This window comes from Camelus bactrianus, chromosome X (genome assembly GCF_048773025.1).
Source record: "Camelus bactrianus isolate YW-2024 breed Bactrian camel chromosome X, ASM4877302v1, whole genome shotgun sequence".
Taxonomy (NCBI): Eukaryota; Metazoa; Chordata; class Mammalia; order Artiodactyla; family Camelidae; genus Camelus; species Camelus bactrianus.
This window is the reverse complement of record NC_133575.1, coordinates 37,423,493-37,445,263: the sequence shown is the minus strand read 5'-3', so window position 1 is coordinate 37,445,263 and position 21,771 is coordinate 37,423,493. Positions and strand designations below refer to the sequence as shown.

Genomic DNA, 21,771 nt, shown 5'->3' with positions numbered 1-21,771 from the left:
TGAGCAACAATATCAAATTAATGATAAAAAAAATTAAATTTACTAAGAGAATAGATCCTAAAAGTTCTCATCACAAGGAAAATTTTTTTTCTTTTTCTTTTGGAACTATAAGGTATGGATGTTAATGAAACTTATTGTGGCAATCATTTCACAACATATGTTAAGTCAAGCCATTATGTTGTACATCTTAAACTTATACAATGCTGCATGTCAATTATACCTCAGTAAAACTGAAAAAAATTTATTCATGCCTATGGGAAAAATACTGTGGTCAGAGCCATATTGACCTATACAAACAATAAATGGATGTCTATACTCCAGTTCTCCAACCAGGTGTAACTGTTTTCTTGGAACTAAAATTATATATACCTAACAAGAAGTACAAAATCAGAGAGATGACAAGCCATCTGTAGTAGATTGAAAGCTGTCCACTAGAACCTGTTTCGCCATTTTTTTTGCATTAAAAGAGTAGTAGCCAGGCACGTGGCTGCCCAGTCATATATTTCTGAGCCTCCTCTGAAAATTTGTGTGGCCATGTGACAATGTCCTCAACAGAATGTGAGAGAAAATGATGGGTGCCACTTTCAAACCAGAGCATTGAAACGGTGGGCATGTTTTCTCTATGCCCTCTCCCATCTCCTTGCTTACTAAAATCTGGACTTGGTAGCAACATAGATTCAAACATGCATATGCCACACAGAATCCAAGAGAGGGTGAAGTTGAGTAATGGAAGAAACCTAGATACACGAATAAGCATCAGCAACTAGGTTTTCCAATGGCCTGTGATATTAGAAACTTTATCTAAGACAGAAGTAAAATTCTGTATTTAAATCACTGTATTTTATTACTGTGAATTAGCTTAAATGCAATACACCATTCTTGCCCAGAGTGGGAATCACAGACGTTTTCCATTACCAGTACAGTGCATGAGACATATTACATTCTCAATAATAATTTTCAAATGGAAAAATTATACATTATCTTATCAGCAAGAGGTTTTAGATACTGAAAATGCTCTGAGGCATCAAATCCAGTTTTCCCATTAGTCAGTTTGATACTGTACTCTGACACGTGTCCCATACAAAACCTCATCCTCTTATACTTAAGTTGCATTTCATTCTCATACATTTGGCTTTAATTTATTCTGAAGTTATTAAACCCTGGATTCCTAAGCTTGGTTTTGAAAGTGGCTTTGTGTTTCACTTTATTTAACACTTAAATATATATATAATATATGACTTAAAGATAAAACTTAACTTCTAAACCCCTGCTGTACTGGACAATATTTATATCACCAGCACGAATATTCATGGTAAGAAATCTGCTCCTGCAATAAAAAGCTTTTTTACACCTTTCCTGAGCCCACAGATTCTGTGAACAGTACATAAATGGAGAGTCATCAGTCTAGAAAGAGCTGTGCATGCAAGCTAGCATTCTCTTTGCCACTCCAAAAAAAAAAGTGCCTCACAGAAGTCCAATTTATTCCCAAATAAAGACACGTTCATATCCTCTTCTTCCATTCAGCCTGCTTAGCATCGTCTTTTGGGCCACTTAAAATGTATGTGTCCTTCATTAAGTGGTTTAATAGTCTTTTACTTTGTAATTTAACCTGATCATATTGCTAGTGAGACGTTTTCTGAACTTCAAAAGCAGACACCCTCTGTGCTATTCATTTTGCTCATCATTTTAACAGACTGCTATTATAATGGAAACAATGCACAGAGAGTAAATTTTTAAATATTTGATGCCATTGTCCTTACTTTCTAATTACAATCTATGTTCCACTGAACTTTTCTAAGCAGAATTTTTAAAAATCCTTCTGGAATAGAGCAAAATACTCAAATGTTTATCCCCTACAAATTTGATTAGTTAATACTGGTAAGTAGTTTCATCGTGCTTAGCATTTGAATAATAAAAATAAGATACAGGCTCTTATTTTCAGAGACTTTCAAAATTCCTAGAGGCAGAAGCATCTGAGGGATGGGGGAACAGAAATGGGGAATAGCAGTAACTCTGGAGTGGGTAAGGGCCATTTAACGGTCTGGATGATAACCTGAAATGAAACAAAATACAAGTGTCTATTGCCTAGATAGGCAGAGCACAAAATAATAAAGAGTCTACATGCAGAGACAAGCTTCATATTTGGTAGGCACTAAAGACAAGGTGAAAACTTGAGGAAAGCATGAATTAAGGAAAATATACAGATACAACTTTACCTGGAAATAAATGGTCATGTTGTACATGGCACTGAGAAGAGCTATTGGTCACATATGGAAGAAATGCAAATTTACTTCATAAAATTAATGGCAAAGATAAATGCAGTGTCTCAGGTAATGAAGTCTATTAACAGCATTTAAGATGAACTAGAAACAAGAATGGAATCTGCAAATCCCACTATGAACAGGATAATCCAAGCATAAGAAAACATAGACCTGCTTTTGGGTGATGCTACTAGGAGTTAAGATGAGAGGATATCTAAACAGTATTCTTTTAGAAAGAAAAAAGGAATTGCAGAGTAATTAGTAGGAGAAGATAACTAAGAGGGAAGAAACAAGAAACAGCAGAATCTGACAAAATTTGGAATGTTGAGGATTCCTGATTTGGGCAGTGATGATGCCAATTACTCACATACTAAGGATGAATAAAGCAGAATACTCTATGAGAACTGTCTAATATGTAGGTAAGCGTGTACTAAAGCTTAGTTATAATATAGCAAATAGTCAATATGGAAGTCATCAGAATACAAATAAAAAGCTTAACTGTTCATATTGGAAAACTCTTTTGAGTTAATTACTATAGAACAAATATACAGAAGACAGTAAACAACATCCATAGCCAGGAGCATCTCAGTGAGGAGGAAGAGTTTCAATGGAAAAGGAAATAAGTAAATTAGGTACAAATCAAGAAGAGAACAAATCGAATATGTGTATGTATATGTATGACTGAAACATTAGGTAATACATCAGAAATTGACACATTGTAACTGACTATACTTCGATTTAAAAAAAAAAAGAAGAGAAAAAACCTGCATGGTTAGAGAAGATAAAGTAACAGGAATAAGCAATTCACAGAAGAGGAAACCCAAATTGATAACAAATATTAAAAAGCCACTTTACATCGATTAGATTGGCCACAAAATGAGAAATCTGGATAATGCCAAGTGTTGACATAGATGTCGTGAATTTGGCACACTTGTGTACTGCACGTATACTCCAATGATCAAGCAGCACCATTCCCATATAAATATCCCCAAGGAATCATCTCACAGGCTCATAAGTGTATAAGAAATTCTTCATTTTTATTGAGGTATAGTTCCTACCCAGTAAAGTACAGATCCTAACTGTAGAATTCAATTAATTTTTTCATATTATAAAGCCATGTAACCACCACCTAAATGAAAATACAAAATATCTTAATTATCTCAGAAGGTTTCCTTTTGGTCCTTCCCAGTCAATTACTGTCTTCCAGAGGTAACCATCATTCTCAGCATAGATCACAAATAATTTATCACTATAGATTAGTATTGCTTGTCCTTGAACTTTATATAAATTGAACCATATAGCATGGACTCATCTATATGCCTGGCCTTTTTGCTCAACAATGTTTTTGAGGTTCATCCAAGTTCTTGTGTGTATCAGTAGCTCTTTGTTTTTCACTGCTGTGTAGTATCACATTATAAGAATATAGCCCAATATTCGTCCACTCTCCTGTTGATGGACATGTGGGGTGTTTCATGTTTTTGACAATTATACTAATGTTGATATGAACATTCCCGTACATTTTTTAGTGGACATTTGAGCTCATTTCTCTTAAATAAATGCCTAGGAGTGACGTTCCTGGGATACAGGATAGCCATATATTTAGCATCAGTTGGTACTGTTTCCCAAAGTGACTGAAAGAATTTACATTACTACCATCAATGTATGGGAATTCCACTTACTCCAAATAGTATTAACACTTGATATTGTCAAGCATTTTAATTTTACCCATTCTTCTGTATGTCTGCCTGTGTGTAGGGTTGTCTTATTATGGTTTTAATTTATATTTCCCCAATGAGTAATGATGTTCAGCATCTTTTCATATATATAAAGATCATTTGGATACCTCTTTTTATTTTATTTTATTTTTTTTGGATACCTCCTTTCAAAAAGTATCTGTTCATGTCTTTTATTCATTTTTTTTCTACTCGGTTGCCTGCCTTTTACTTTTTGATTCATAAGAGTTCTTAATATATTCTGCATGACTGGGACATTATGCTGTACATGAGAAATTGACACATTGTAACTGACTATACTTCAATAAAAAAGAGATCTTTATACATCCTGAATGCAAGTCATTTGTCCAATCTGTGTATTGCAAATATCTTCTCCAGTTTGTGGCTTGTCTGTTCACTTTCTTAATGATAACTTTTGAAGAAGAACTTTTCATTCTAACATAGCTCAATTTACTATCAAATAAGATGGACATTGTTTTTGTTTGTTTATTTGTTTTTGTTCTTCAAAAGAACTTGTGTAATATTGGTATTACTCATTTAGATGACAGCAAGAATTCACCAATGAAGAAAGGTTTCAAATCATAGGTTAATCTTCTTTAAGTGATAAAAAGACTACTAAATTTTTAATCTTTTTTGTGACATTTCTTGCAATTTGTCTTTTTCTAGGACTGTCACCATTTCATTTCAGTTATCAAATTTGTTGCCATAAAGTTTCTTATAATATCTTCTTAATATCCTTTTAACAGCTGTAAGATTTGTAATGATGTTTCCTTTTGCATTCATGGCATTAATAATCTGTGTTTTCTCTTTTTCTTCATTAGTCTTATCAGAGATTTATGAATTGTATTAATCTTTTTGTAGAACCAATTTTTGGCCTTCTCAGTTTTCATTACTATATTTTGAGTTGCAAACTTAGATCACTAATTGTTAACCTTTCTAATTTTCTGGTAAATTACATATAAAGTATACATTTTTTATTGAAGTATAGCTGACATACAATATTGTATTAGTTTTAGGTACACAACATAGTGAGATTTGACATTTTTATACATTACAAAATGATAAGCCTAGTAACCATCTGTCACCATACAAAGTTATTACAATATTATTGACTATATTCCCCATGCTGTATATTTCATCCCCATGACTCATTTATTTTCTAGCTGGAAGTTTGTACCTCATAATCCTCTTCACCTATTTTGTCCATCCCTCACCCCTCTCAACTCCAGCAGCCACCAGTTTGTTCTCTGTACCCATGATTCTGTTTCTGTGGTTTTGTTTGTTCATTTGTTTTGGTTTTTAGATTCCGCACGTAAGTGAAATCATACAGTATTTGTCTTTTTCTTTATTTTTTGTGTATCTGTGATGGGTTTTTGGTTTGTGGTTACCATGAGGTTCACATATAACCTATGTACATAGCAATCTATTTTTAATTGATGGTTGCTTCAGTCTGAGCACATTCTAAAAGCACTACATTTCTCCCTGCAACATTTTACATCTTTTGGTGTATTGCTTAACTAATTATTTTAGATACAGATGATTTTACTACTTTTGTCTTTTGACCTTCATAATAGCTTTATAGGTGGTTTTACTATATGTTTGCCTTTATCTGTGAGATTTTTTTCTTTCACAATTTTCTTATTTCTAATTATGGCCCTTTCTCTTCTGTTTAAAGTCCTTTTAACATTTCTTGTAAGGCCAGTTTAGTGGCGATAAACTCCTTTAGCTTTTGCTTGCCTAGGAAACTGTTTCTCCTTCAATTCTGAATGATAACCTAACTGGGTAGAATATTCTTGTTATAAGATTTTTTTCCTTTCAGCACTATGAATATATTGTGCCACTCCCTTCTGGCCTGTAGTTTCTGCTGAAAAATCAGCAATATCTTATGGGAGTTCCCTTGTATGTAACTAGTTGTTCTTCTCTTGCTGCTTTTAAGAGTCTCTTTTAACTTTTGACATCGGAATTATAATTTGTCTTGGTATGGGTCTCTTTGAGTTCATCTTGTTTGGGACTCTGTGCTTCCTGGACTCTGCTTCCTGGATAGATGTCTGCTTCCTTCCCCAGGTTAGGAAATTTTTGAGCCATTATTTCTTCAAATAAGTTTTCTGTCCCTTTCTCTCTCTCTTATCCTTCTGGGACTCCTATAATGTGACTGGTGTTCTCCCAGGGGTCTCTAAAACTATCCTCATTGTTTTGAATTATTTTTTCTTTCTGCTGTTGTGATTGGGTGATTTCCACTACCTTGTCTTCCAGATCACTGATTCATTCCTCTGCATCCTCTAATCTGTTGTTGATTTCCTCTAGTGCAGTTATTGTAGTCTTCAGTTCTGATTCTTTTTTATATTTTCTCTTTGTTGAAGTTCTCAGTGAATTCATCTTTTCTTCCCCAGAGATTGGTCAGCATCATGACTATTTGAATTCTTTATCTGGTAAAATTGCTTATCTCCATTTCATTTAGTTCTATTTCTGAGGCTTTGTCTTGTTCTTTTTGTTTGGAAAGTATTCCTTTGTCTCCCCATTTTATGTAACTCTCTGTTTGTTTCTATGTATTAATTAGATAGGTCAGCTACATCTCCCAGTCTTAAAAGGTGTCCTATGGGGCCCAGTGGTGCAAAACCCTCTTGTCACCAAAGCCAGGTACTCTAGGGGTATCCCCTACATGGGCTACATGGGCCCACCTGCTGTGGTTGGGCCACGATTGCTATGAGCACACTGGAGGATGGGCTGATCCCCTGGAGCATGAGCCACTTTGGAGGGGCACTGGGGCCAGCTGAGGCTGCCCAGTAGGTGGGGTAGGTTGGGTCCTCAGGGGAACATTGGGCGTGTGGTGTTAGCTAGGCTGATGGAGAGTGGAAGAGTGACAGAAACAGTACCTGCCAGCACTAGGCCAGCTAGGTGGAAGCAGAGTTAAAAAAAAATGGTGCCCACCAGCACTTCTGTTCCTGGAGAAAGTTCCTCCAGATCCTTGCCCCTCTGGCACATGCCCTAAAATTAGTCAATGAATCTTCTTCTCATATAAACCAGGCACTTTTCAAGCTGCTGCCTCTGCAGTGGGACTCAGAGCAAATAAGTCTGCGTGTGATCCTTTCAAGAGTGGAGTCTCAGTTTCTGATAGCTCTCCAGCTCTCTCAGATATAAGCCCCACTGAGGCTTACAAAGCTAGATGTTGTGTTGAAATTTTATCAATTTCAGAGAAAGAGGGCACATTACTGAAGATATAACAGACATTAAAATGATAATACAGGAATATTATAAAACAACTATATGCCAAAAATTTACACCTTAGATAAAATGCACAAAGTCCTTGAAAGAACAACTTATCAAAACAAGAAAAAGGAAGTATGAATATCCTCACATTTATTAAAGAAATTGAATTTGAAATTAAAGATAGTCCCACAAAGAAAATTTCAGGTCCAGATGAGTTCACTGAAAAATGTTCTTATATTTAAGGAAAAATTATAAAATTTAAAACAGTCTTACAGATAACCACAAAACAGAGGCGTGAATATTGAAAAATTCAAGCAAATATAGCAATTTTCCACAAATTCTTTCAGAAGACAGAGCAGGCATAAAATTTCCCAACTCATTTTATGAGGCTATCTTAACATGACAGTAAAATCAAAGACACTATAAGTGAAGAAAATCCCCCCAAACTAAAGATTTATATCCTCATAGAGATAAAAATCCTTACCAAATACTAGCAAGGTGAATCAAGAAATGTATATTTTAAAAAAAGATAATACATCATGATCAAGTAAGGTTTATCCTGGGAATGCAAAGTTAGTTTAACATCTGAAAACCATTGAAATTCACCATATTAGCAGAATAAAATGTTCATCTCAATAAATGCAAAAATGGATTTCTCTTGCTGCTTTTAGAATCATTTCTTTACCCTTAACCCTGGCCATCCTCTTTAGCAAATGGTGTTGGGAAAACTGGACAGCAGCATGTAAATCAATGAAGTTAGAATACTCCCTCACACCATACACAAAAATAAACTCAAAATGGATTGAAGACTTAAACATAAGACAGGACATCATAAATCTCCTAGAAGAAAACATAGGCAAAACATTATCTCACATACATCTCAGCAATGTTCTCCTAGGGCAGTCTAACCAGGCAATAGAAACAAAAGCAAAAATAAATAAATGGGACCTAATTAAACTTACACGCTTTTGCACAGCAAAGGAAACCAGAAGCAAAACAAAACAACAACCTACAGAATGGGAGAAAATATTTGCAAAAGATGAGACTGACAAGGGCTTAATCTCCAGAATATATAAACAGCTCATATAACTTAATAGCAAAAAAACCAAACAACCCAATCCAAAAATAAGCAGAAGAACTAAACAAGCAATTTTCCAAAGAAAACATACAAATGACCAATAGGCACATGAAAAAAAGTTCAATATCACTAATTATCAGAGAAATGAAATCAAAACTACAATGTGGTATCACCTCACACCAGTCAGAATGGCCATTATTCAAAAGTCCACAAATGATAAATGCTAGAGAGGGTGTGGAGAAAAGGGAACCCTCCCTCCTACACTGTTGGTGGGAATGTAGTTTGGTGCAGCCATTGTGGAAAACAGTATGGAGATTCCTCCAAAGACTAAAAATAGACTTACCATATGACCCAGCAATCCCACTTCTGGGCATATATCCAGAAGGAACCCTAATTCAAAAAGACACCTGCACCCCAATGTTCATAGCAGCACTATTTACAATAGCCAAGACATGGAAACAGCCTAAATGTCCATCGACAGATGACTGGATAAAGAAGATGTGGTATATTTATACAAAGGAATACTATTCAGCCATAAAAATGACAACATAATGCCATTTGCAGCAACATGGATGTCCCTGGAGAATGTCATTCTAAGTGAAGTAAGCCAGAAAGAGAGAAAAATACCATATGAGATCACTCATATGTGGAATCTCAAAAAGAGAAGACAAATGAACTTAAATGTAAAACAGAAACAGACTCACAGACATAGAATACAAACCTGTGGTTGCCGGGGGGAGAGGGGTGGGAAGGGATAGACTAGGAGTTCGAGATTTGTAGATACTGACAGGTATATATAGAATAGATAAACAAGTTTAAACTATATAGCACAGGGAAATATATTCAAGATCTTGTAGTAGCTCATGGTGAAAAAGAATATGAAAATGAATATATGTATATTTATGTATGACTGAAGCATTGTGCTGTACACTGGAAATTGACACAACACTGTAAATTGAGTATAAGTCAATTTAAAAATAAATAAATAAATGGAAAATCCAATATCCATTCATGTTAAAGACTCATCAAATAAAAAGAAATTACAATTTGAAAAAGAGCATCTAAGGAAAACCACAACTAATACACTTAATGCTGAAAGACTGAAAGCCTTTGCCCTCATATTGGGAACAAGATAAAATAAAAATGAAGGGCATGCACACTAAAAAAGAAATGACAAAAATACGTGATAATTGATATAGAAAATTTTAAGGAATTTACAAAAAGTTCACTGGAATTGATAGGTGAATTTAGCATGGTCTCAGAATACAGGGTAAATGTACAAGGACCAACTGTAATATGGAGAAGTAAGCTCCTAAAAGAAAATCCTTCTACAGACAGTAACTATAGTCTCTAGAAAAACAAAACAAAATGAAACCAAACCAAACCAAACCAAAACATGTATTGAAAGAGTGAATAACAGCAAGCAGATTTTGGAGAGAAGTCAGAAGTTAGAAGTCTGAACAGAAATCTGAGTTGCTATCTATCTTAGGTGAGACAGCATCTCCAGTTTGAGTCTAACCTAGTTAACTGCCTACTATGACAAAAACAAAGAACAATATAGCAGAATACCATAACATAACACTGATAATGTTCAGGATACAATCCAAAATTACTCAGTACATGATGACCCAGAAAAATGCTCTTTTGGTCATTTGCCAGCATCTTCAGTAGTTCTTAAAATATATTTTCCAGAATTAACAGTTTTGATCTGTTAGATGGGTTAGTCCAATAGAAACAATTCAGTCATACTAGAACTCATGTTAATTTCTGTATATGCGTGTGAGATATGGGTCAAGGTTGTTTTTTTTTTTTCCCTCCACTTGATACTGATATCCATTTGTTCAAGCGCAATTTGTTCAAAAGACTTTCCTTTCTCCCAGTGAACTGTATTTGTACCTTTCTCAAAACTCAGTTGTCCACATATGTGTGGGTCTATTTCGGGCCTCTCTTTTCTTCTATTTATACATCTTGTTTCTCCTTACATCAATACTACACTGTCTGGATTACTATAGCTTTATAGTAAGTCTTAACATTAGGTAATATAAATCTTTCACACTTTTTCTTCTTTCTCAAGATTGTGTTGGCTATTCTAGGTCCTTTGCATATTCATATAAACTTTAAAATCTTGTTGTCAGTTTTTACCCCCTATAATTACAAATAACTGATTGAACAAGTTGAATACAGTTCAGTAAAGCAACAGATCTCAAAAACACACAACCAACTTGATTATATATATATATATATATATATATATATATATATATATATATATGCACATATATATATAATCCGTTATATATATATACATATATATATATATATATAATCTGTACACAATACCCATCAACAGCTGAATATACATTCTTTTCTCATATCATAATAGAATTATATTAGATAACATAAAGGAAATAGACAAATTCCTTTAAAAATACAATTTACTACACCTCACAAAAGATAAAACAGGAAATCTGAACAGCCCTATGTCTATTAAAGAAATTGAATTTGTTATTAAAACTTATCCACTAAGAAAAGTTAAGGCCCAATGGTTTCACTGGTACATTCCATGAAACAGTAAAAGACAAAAACAAAAACAACGAAGCAAACAAACAAAATTTACACAAACTATTTCAGATAATAGAGCAGGGAACACTTCACAACTCATTTTTTGTGGCCAGCAAAATCCTAATACCAAAACCTGACAAAGATATTGCAGAAAGAAAGAAAGAAAGAATGAAAGAAAGGAAGGAAGGAAGGAAGGAAGGAAGGAAGGAAGGAAGGAAGGAAGGAAGAAAGAAAGAAAGAAAGAAAGAAAGAAAGAAAGAAAGAAAGAGAAAACTACAAACCAATATCATTCATGAAAAATACAAATTTTAAAGAAATATATCAGTAAATAGAATCCAACAATATATAAGTGCAATAAGTCACAATCAACTAATATTTCTCTCAAAAATGCAAGGTAAAGTTAATATTTGAAAGTCAATAAATAAATTTACATATTAAAAAAATAAAATCAGTAACTCATAAGATCACTCTAATAAGATGAAGAGAAAGCATTTGACAAAATTCAATATGCAACCATGATAAGAAAAAACCTTTTCAATAAGCTAGAATTAGAAAAGAAGGCACATAACCTGATAAAGGGCAGCCTCAAAAAACCTAAAGCTAACATCATACTTAATGGTATGAATTTTTTGCCCCAAATAACAGGAACAAGGCAAGCTTGCCCATGCTCATCATTTCTATTCAACATTGAACTGAAGGTCTCAGACAATGAAATAAGGAAAGGGAAATAAATTAAAAGCATGGGACTGGAAAGGAAGAAGTGAAAGTGTCCTTAAAACAATTTAGAAATGCCTCAGGATACAAAGTCAATGTAAAAAAATAAATCACTAGCAATTTATGCTAGCAATAAGCAATCCAAAAATAAAATTTTTAATAATGCCATTTACAATAGTATCAAAAAGCATTGAATACTTACAGATAAATTTAATTAAGGATGCATAAAACTTCTATACTGAGAACTATAAAACATTGCTGAAAGTAATCAAAGATCTAAATAGATGCAGAAAATTGCCACATTCATTGATTAGAAGGCTCAATATTATTAAGATGTCAGCTCTTCTAAAACTGACCCTACAGAGTTAATTCCAAACAAAATCCCAGTAGGCTTTTTCAAAAAAATTACAAACTGATTATAAAATTTATATAGAAATGCAAATGACCTAGAACAGCCAGAGTAATTTTTTAAAAAGCCAAGTTGGAGAATTTATCCTACTTGATTGCAAGACTCACTATAAAAGCTAATTACAACCAATACCAGAGAAATACAAAAATCCGTAAGAGAATACTATGAACAACTATATGGAAACAAATTAGACAACCTAGAAGAAATGGACAAGTTTCTGGAAACATACAGTCCACCAAGACTGAATCAAGAAGAAACAGACCACTTGAACAGACCGATCACTAGAAATGAAATAGAATTAGCAATTAAAAAAACCTCCCTACAAACAAAAGTCCAGGACCAGATGGCTTCACCAGGGAATTCCACCAAACATACATAGAAGAACTCATACCGGTCCTTCTCAAATTCTTCCAAAAGATTGAAAAGGAGAGAGTACTCCTAAACTCAATCTATGAAGCCACCATCATTCTGATACTAAAACCAGACAAAGACACTACCAAAAAAGAAAATTACAGGCAATGTCACTGATGAACATAGGTACAAAAATCCTCAACAAAATATTAGCAAACAGAATCCAACAGCACATAAAAAAGATCATACACCATGATCAAGTTTGATTCATCCCAGGGACACAAGGATGGTTCAAAATATGCAAATCAATCAACATAATACACCACATCAACAAAAGAAAGGACAAAAATCACATGATCAATAAATCTCAGCAATGTTCTCCTAGGGCACTCTATCCAAGCAATAGAAATAAAAGCAAAAATAAACAAATGGGACCTAATTAAACTTATAATAGCATAGCAAAGGAAAGCAAAAGCAAACCAAAAAGATAATCTATGGAATGGGAGAAAATATTTCCAAAAGATGAGACTGACAAGGGTTTAATCTCCAGAATATATAAACAGCTCATACAACTTAATAGCAAAAAAACCCAAACAACCCAATCCAAAAATGGGCAGAAGACCTAAACAAGCAATTCTCCAATGAAGACATATGAATGGCCAATAGCACATGAAAAAATGCTCAATATCACTAATTATCAGAGAAATGCAAATCAAAACTACAATGAGGTATCACCTCACACCAGCCAGAATGGCCATCATTCAAAAGTCCACAAATGACAAGTGCTGGAGAGGCTGTGGAGAAAAGGGAACCCTCCTACACTGTTGGTGGGAATGTAGTTTGGTGCAGCCATTATGGAAAACAGTATGGAGATTTCTCAAAAGACTAAAAATAGACTTACCGTATGACCCAGCAATCCTACTCCTGGGCATATATCCAGAGGGAAACTTAATTTAAAAAGACACATGCACCCTAATGTTCATAGCAGCACTATTTACAATAGCCAAGACATGGAAACAAGCTAAATGTCCATCAACAGATGACTGGATAAAGAAGATGTGGTATATTTATACAATGGATTACTACTCAGCCATAAAAAACGGATAAAATAATGCCATTTGCAGCAACATGGGTGGACCTAGAGATCATTATTCTAAGTGAAATAAGCCAAAAAGAGAAAGAAAAATACTGTATGATATCACTTATATGTGGAATCTAAAAAAAAAAGAGAGAAAAAAGGACATTATGAACTCATCTACAAAACAGAAACAGACTCATAGATATAGTAAACAATCTTATGGTTACCAGGGAAAGGGGGTGGGAAGGGATAAATTTGGGAGTTTGAGATTTACAAATGTTAGCCACTATATATAAAAATAAATTTCAAAAGTTTCTTCTGTATAGAACAGGGAACTATGTTCAATATCTTGTAATATCCTTTAATGGAAAAAATATGAAAAGGAATATACGTATGTATATGTGTGACTGGGACATTGTGCTGTACACAAGAAATTGACACATTGTAACTGACTGTACTTCAATAAAAATTTTTAAAAAACAACATAAAATGACTCATTATAAAAGCTACAGTAATAAAAGTATGAATTTGCCAAAAGGACAGTGTGTTAACTATATTTTCTTATTTTGTGTGTTCTTGATGCTCTGGCATTTGGTACCTTGCTGAGCCCCTCCCAGGGCTAGTTATTCCTAGAGACAGCAAATGACTTCCCTGTAAGCATACCTTTCATGTGTAAACCAACCAATCCAGAGCCCATATCGACCAAATATCTTCTTTATCAAGATCTCACAGGCTGAGCCATGATGCCCCTGCCGTAATCACCTCAGGGCTGGGTACCAGACAAATAAGGACAGTCCCTATACCCTGGAGCCTGCTGAAATTACTCAACCTAGCTAATTCTAAATCTTCCTTGCCTGCTTCCTCTGCCTTACCCATTCTTCCCCATGAAAATCACAATAAAGGCTCTTGCATGCTCTCCCCTCACAACTTCTACTTCTTGGTTGACCCTGGTGCTTCTTATTGTGGCCCTGCATGATGTGGCATGCCTCCTCCTCTTGGAAACTGTAAGTTACAAACTATTTTTAATAACTGTTGTATCTGGATCTATTGGCCTCACCATACCTGAATAATAATAAAACCTTCACTTTAAAATGGAAAGACATATAGATCAATTGAACAAATAGGGAGTCCAGAAGTAGGTTCACATATATAAAACTGACTGATTTTGATAAATGTGCCTAGGAAATTCAGTGGGAAAAAGAAAGCCTCTTCAACAAATGGTTCTGGAACAACTAGATATTGTATTGATAAAAATGAACATCAATCCTTACATTAAACACACAAAATAGATCACAGACCTAAACTGAAAAAGCTACAGTAACAAAACTAATAGAATAAAATATGAGAAAAATCTTTGTGACCTGTAGAAAGCAGATTTCTTAAACAGATCACAAAAGTACTAAAATGTTTTAAAAGATGATAAATTAGACTTCATCAAAATTAAAATGTTTGCCCTTTGATAGGCACCAGAAAGAAAATAAAATTGTAAGGCACAGATTGGAACAAAATATTGGCAGTATGTATATATGGCACAGGGGTTGTATCCAGCAAATATAAACAACTCTTAAAACTCAATAATAAGAAGATAAACAACTCAATAAAAATGGGAATGATACCTAAAGAGACACTTCACAAAAAAATGTACAAATGGTCAATAAGCACATGAAAAGATCCTCAACATCATTACTTATGAGAGGAATGCAACTTAGAACAATGAGATATTATTATACATCCACTATAAAAGCGAAGATTAAAAAGAATGATGATAGCAAGTGTTGGTGAGGATCTGGAGCAACAGAAATACTTATGTATTGCTGTTGGAAATGTAAAATGATATGGCCACTTTGGAAGACAGTTTAGCAATTTCTTATAAAGGTAAGCAAATGCTTATTATATTATACCAGCAACTCCATTCCTAGATATTTACCCAAGAGAAATATGTTCACACAAAGACATATCAAAATGTTCACTCCAGCTTTATTCATAATGATCAAATAATGACCATTTATAATCAATAGGTATATAGATTAACAAGTTACTCATACAATGGAATAGTATTCAGTATTTTAAAGGAACAAACAAGTGATATGTGCAATAACATGGGTGAATTGTAAAATCATTATGCTGAACAAATGAAGCCAGACCAAAAAGGGTACATATGGTGTGATTCCATTTATATGAAACCCTAATAAAGACAAATTAACCTATAATGACAAAAAAAAACATGTCAATGGTTGCCTGGGGCCGAAGTGGTGGTAGTTATTAACTAACTACAAGGGGCATAAAGGTACATTTTTGTTTGATGGAATGTAATATATCATGATTGGTGTGGTGTTTATACCAGTGTGTGTACCTCTGTCAAAGCTCACCAAACTGCATACTCAAAATGGATATATTTTATGGTATGTAACTTATATCATAATAAAATTGATTTTAAAAGAAAAATACTAGGTGACGGTGATCATAAAGTCAGAAGATGGAAGAGAGGCATGGGGATAAGGGAGGTGGAGAGAAGTGAGGAACCTGAAGGCAATACCTACAAAGAGAAGAGGAGGTGAGGCTGGTTGTAGATGACAGTTTATTGGTATCTTAGAGTGAAAAGATGAAAATGAGAGGGAGAAGAAGGTGAAATGGCACCAGGGAGAACAGGAATGAGGCAACCAACTGATCTTCAGAGAAGGCAAATCAATTAAAACTTGAATGTGTATGTTAAGAATCTAAGGCCATGGGGTTTCAGTACTAAAGCATAAAAATGTGATGGAAGGAGAGAATATCCAAGAAAGCCAGATCCATAGTGAGGAAGCTTGACATATGCTTCAAAGTATAGGTATTGCAGCAATTCTGGAGGAGAGCCAAGCAAAGTAGACAGTTGATAACAGTATACGAATAAAGGGAGAGAGCAATTTGGTACCAGAGAGGCCAGTGTTATCTATTCTCAAGCAGTTTCTAAAGTTTTGAACCTTCAAGAAGGGTAGCAGTCATAGCACTTTAAAGGCATCAACCTCAAGTATTTCCATGTTTCCCTTCTGCCTGGATCATGTGCACTCACCTGAGCAGCTCTGATGTGGGGTTTCTCCCTCCGACATCCATGGCTCCTCTCCTTGCTCCAACCTGAAGATGACCTCTGGTTTGGGAACTTCATACCCTGTTAACAGAACAGGAGAGAAAATGGGGTCCAGCTCATGGCTTTCCATTTGTTCTTTGGAAAAAGTGGCCACATTTCATTGGGGAAAAAGTAATCATCACAAAGGTGAAAAGGGACTGAAGAATCTCAGGCCAACAAAGGACAGCACCATCACTCACTTAAGAGGTCCCAGGGCACTCGGCAGCTGAGGATGGAAACAGCATGGCTGAGGTTTTGTGTTAGTTTCTGAGGGATGCTATAACAAGTAACCAAAAACTGGGTGGCTGAAAACAACATAAATGTATTGTCTCACATTTCTGGAGGCTAGAAATCTGAAATCAAGGTGTTAGCAGGTGTCATGCTCTCTCTGGTAGATATAGGGGAGAATCCTTCCTTTCATCTTCTAGATTCTGGTGTTTTCCAGAAATCTTTGGTGTTCCTTGGCTTGTAAATGTATTACTCTAATCACGTGGCCAACCTCTACCTGTGTGTTTTCACATAATTTTCCCTCTACATATGCCTGTTTCTGTGCCCAATTTCCCTTTTCTATATAAGGACACCACTCAGATTGAGGCCCGCCTCAATGATCTCATTTTAAGTTGATTCCCTTTGTAAAGATACTATTTTCAAATAAGGTCATATTCTAAGGTACTAGGGGTTAAAATTTCCACGTATCTTTTTTTTTTCAGGGGACACAATTCAACCCATAAGAGCCTTCCCTCTGACCCCCAAATTCATGTCCTTCCATGTGCACTAACATGGGAAAATACACTAGCTCCATCCCAATATCCCCCAAAGTCTTAATCATCCCAGCACCAACTCTTAAGTCTAAAATCTCATCTTAACATCAACTCAAAATCTCAAGTCTCATCATCTAAATCATCCAAATCAGTTATGGGAGAGACTTCAGTATGAGTCAGTCTGAGACAAAAGTCCTCTCCATGAAAACCTGGGAAAGCAGACAAGTAACCTGCTTCTAAAATACAATGGTGGGCCAGACATAGGATAGATATCCCCATTCTAAAAGGGAGAAATAAGAATTTTAAAGGGGATGGCAGGTCCCAAGCAAGTCTAAAACCTAGCAGGGCAAATTCCACTGGATTTTAAGGCTTGACAACAACTCATTGGTTCAATGCTCTGCCCTCCAAGCCCACCAGGGTGGCAGCCCCACCCCCTCTGCCCTGGACCAGAAGTGGCACCACTCACTGTCACCTCAAGTGACCCATTAGCAAAAATTTTGCTTCCTGTTCCAGCAACCTCATGCTCTGTTGTTCTAGATGTCTTAGTTCCAAAGGGAGGAATGCTTCCACCAAGAAACAGGACAATGACTCCACTGAATTGGAAGTTAAGTCTGCCACCCGGACATCTTGGTCTTTTCATGCCTTTGAATCAACAGGCAAAGAAGGGAGTTACTGTGCTGGCTGGGGTGATGGATCCTGGCTACCAAGGGGAGACAACTGCTGTACAGACCCTCACAACGGAGGTGAGGAAGCGTATATATCTAGAATACAGGAGACCCCTTAAGGCATACTGCCATGCCCTGTGATTAAAGTCAATTGAAAACTACGACCACCCAATTTGGGCAGGACTACTAATGGCCTGGACCCTTCAGGAATAAAGTTTTGCGTCATCCTTCCAGATAAAGAACCATGATCAGCTGAGGTGTGTGCTAAGGGCAAAGAGAATAAGGATTGGGTAGTGGAAGAAAGAATTCAGCCTCGGGACTGCAACACAGACATCCGCCTAGTTTGCAGTCAGTGGCCTGCCCTGTGGGTTTCAGACTCAAAACTGCAACATGATCTCACCTTAATTTCTAGTCTACTGGCTTGCTGTTCAGATTTGCCACAACTGAGTAAAGCCAGTTCCTTAAAATAAATCTCTTCTCCTTACTTTGTATTTATATACACACACACAGACACGCACGCACACACACGTGCTCTTATACTCTATGTATATATACCCATATCCTATTGGTTTCATTTCTCTGAAGGACCATAATACAGAGTGGGGAGGGGACAGCTCAGTGGTAGAGCACCTGCTTAGCATGCACGACGTCCTGGGTTCAATCCCCAGTGCCTCCATTAAGACAAAAAGAAATAAACAAACATAATTACCATAATACAGAGTTTGGTACTGGGAGTGGCTCTAGAGGAACAGAATCTTCAGGATGAGTTTTTTTTTAATTTATTTTTTTTTAATTGAGGTATAGTCAGTTACAATGTGTCAATTTCTGGTATATAGCATAATGTTTCAGTCATACATATGTATATACGTATATTCATTTTCATATTCTTTTTCATTAAAGGTCACTACAGGATATTGAATATAGTTCCCTTGCTATACAGAAGAAATTATGGTTTTTATCTATTTTCATATATAGTGTTAATATTTGCAAATCTAGAACTCCCAATTTATCCCTTCCCATCCCCTTTCCCCCAGTAACCATAAGATTGTTTACTATGTCTGTGAGTCTGTTTCTGTTTTGTAGATGAGTTCATTAGTGTCTTCGTTTTTCTTTTTTTTCAGTTCCACATAGGATGAGGGTTTTTTTGTTTGTTTGTTTATTGGTGTGGGGAAGTAATTAGGTTTATTTATTTATTTATTCTCGGGGGAGGTACTAGGGATTGAACCCAGGACCTCATGCATGCTAACCATGCACTCTACCACTTGAGCTATGCCCTCCCCACTTATTTTTTTTTTGAGTTGTTGATAGAATTTCTGGAATTGCTTCCTTATTCTGATTAGATTCAAAGGTATTAATGATTCTCTATCTATTAGTAAAGAGAGCACTAATAGTCCCTGGTATGATATGGCGATAGAAATATGCAAAACATCAACACTGGATACTCCTAAATCAAATGCTTGTAAGAGGTAAGGTCTGGATGACCTGGTATTTGATAACTGAGGCATTTCTGTCAAACTTACGAGTATAATCAGGTTGCCTGGGTGCTCCTAATTGAGTTGGACAAAGTGAGGCAAGAAAAGGATGAGCTCAGGGATTTGATTTCCCAGCTCAAGCACCGCATCAATGACCTGAACATTTCTATGTCTATGTTTATGTCCTGAAAGGAACCCTTAGCTCCTGTAGCCGCTGAGCTAAGGTTGCTGAAGACCAAACCCAGAGTCTCATCCTTTGAGTGGCTACATCACCATACAAACTGAATTCCCAACCTCACAGGGTGTCTGCTGTTAAAGGAGGGCATTGGTTAGGAAGGAATGGGATTCCAAAATGTAGAATGGGGACAGGTGAGGATCCTGAACCTCTTAAAACTCTGATGGGTCTTTGCCAGGAGAAGCCACCCTTCCACCCTCGATGGAGAAGATAAACCCTACTCTGCCTGAGGAGCAATGGCCTCCCCAGAGGTACTTGCCTTTGTCTTGTAATGCGCTACTGATTCCCCTCAGGACTTACGCCCACCACCTTTCTTTGCTTCCAGACCTATACCTGGACTCAAGTCTCACCAAGGCCCAAAGGGTGAGGTCCAGAGTGTGACCCCTGAGGAGGTGTGATTCCAGAAGAACTGCATCATTTGACCAATTTATACAGGCATGAATCTGGGAACTGTGGGTGGAAATGGACATTAAGAGTGTGGGATAATGGAAAGAATGTAAAGTTAGATCAGGCCGAATTTATTTATCTCTGGACACTAAGCAGACTCTGAATTTTACTGTTGGCACCAGAGGGGTTAGAGAGGGCTCCAACAATTTGTTTGGCTGCTTGGCTGAAACATGGACCAAAACACGTCCTGCATGGAATTCAGTGGAAATGCCAGAACTGGGGCAGTGTACTCCCAAAGGCAGAGGGAAACGGGAATGTTGGGAGTGGATGCATCATATAAGACCGGCTCACCCACACGGGGAGGGTCCAGGGACACGTCTGTCATGACGACTGTGACAAATACATTTGTGAGGGGGCTGCCAGTAATCCGTGATTGCCCGTCTCTGTAGGTCAGAAGTTTCTTTGGGAAACTGAACTGGGAAACCAAAATGCAATGGGAGAAATTGGACCCTGGAGTAACGGGGGCCAAAGGGAGGCATTTAGTTGCGAAATGCAATGTGGATGCAGTTCCCATAATGGATAGCAGGGTCAAAGCAGTAATCAGAATAGTCCGAGTTACAGAGATCTAGGGGGTTGGCCAGTTGATCATGATGTCCCTGGAAAAGAAACAGATGGGCCAGCTACTAAATTCTGACTTGAGCTGTATAAGGAGACATGTTCTAAGTCAAGGGAACACAAGTCTTTTTTTGAGACATCAAAATGCAGAGTCCTGGTTCCTCAATCAATTCCCACACTTGAGCCAGTTTATACACCCAGAACTTTTTGAATGAAGGAAGGAAGTGGGGGGGTCCTTCCTCTAGTGTGGAAGGACCCCACAACACTGCCAAAAATTTATACTGCTAACCTTTCTCCCAGTCTTCCCTAAAGGGACCTACAGCCCTTTATCAGTGACTGTACCCTAGGGAAAAAGAAATTGCGAGGCTTTTCAGAGATGACTAGACACTGGCTCTAAATTGACATTAATTCCAAAGGACCCAAAATGTCACCATGGCCCACCAGACAGAGTAAGGGCTTATAAAAGTGAAGTGGTCAGTGGAGTTTTAGCTCAAGTCCATCACACACAGTGGGCTCAGTGGGTTCCCAAACCCATCTTGTGATTATTTGCCTGGTTCAAGAATGCATCATGGGAATACATATACTCAACAACTGGCAGAATCCCCACGCTGGTTTCCTGACCTATGGAGCAAGAGTGGGAAATACCAAGTGGAAGCCACTAGAACTGCTTCTATCGAACTCTAATTCAAAAAGAGACATGCACCCCAATGTTCACAGCAGCACTATTTACAATAGTTAAGACATGGGAACAACCTAAATGTCCATCGACAGATGACTGATAAAGAAGTAGTATATATGCACAATGGAATGCTACTCAGCCATAAAAAAGAATAAAATAATGCCATCTGCAGCAACATGGATGGAACTTGAGATTGTCATTCTAAGTGAAGTAAGCCAAAAAGAGAAAGAAAAATACCATATGATATCACTTATATGTGGAATCTAAAAAAAAAAAAAAGACAAACAAACTTATTTACAAAACAGAAACAGACTCACAGACATAGAAAACAAACTTATGGTTACCAGGGGGGAAAAGGGGTAGGAAGGGATAAATTGGGAGTTCAGGATTTGCAAATACTAACTACTATATATAAAATAGATAAACAACAAGGTCCTACTGTATAGCACAGGGAACTATAT

The 21,771-nt window shown here is 36.4% G+C and overlaps 1 protein-coding gene across 3 annotated transcripts in view; it reads right to left on the bottom strand.

Annotated features, from left to right (window-relative positions):
* ZNF81 (zinc finger protein 81) overlaps positions 1-21,771 on the bottom strand; it is a 70,691-nt gene that overhangs the window by 11,070 nt on the left and 37,850 nt on the right. For all 3 annotated transcript variants that reach the window (XM_010968100.3, XM_074359577.1, XM_074359576.1), the window contains one exon: positions 16,443-16,538. In XM_010968100.3, coding sequence (XP_010966402.1) covers positions 16,443-16,538 — 96 coding nt within the window. The remainder of the gene's footprint in view (positions 1-16,442; positions 16,539-21,771) is intronic.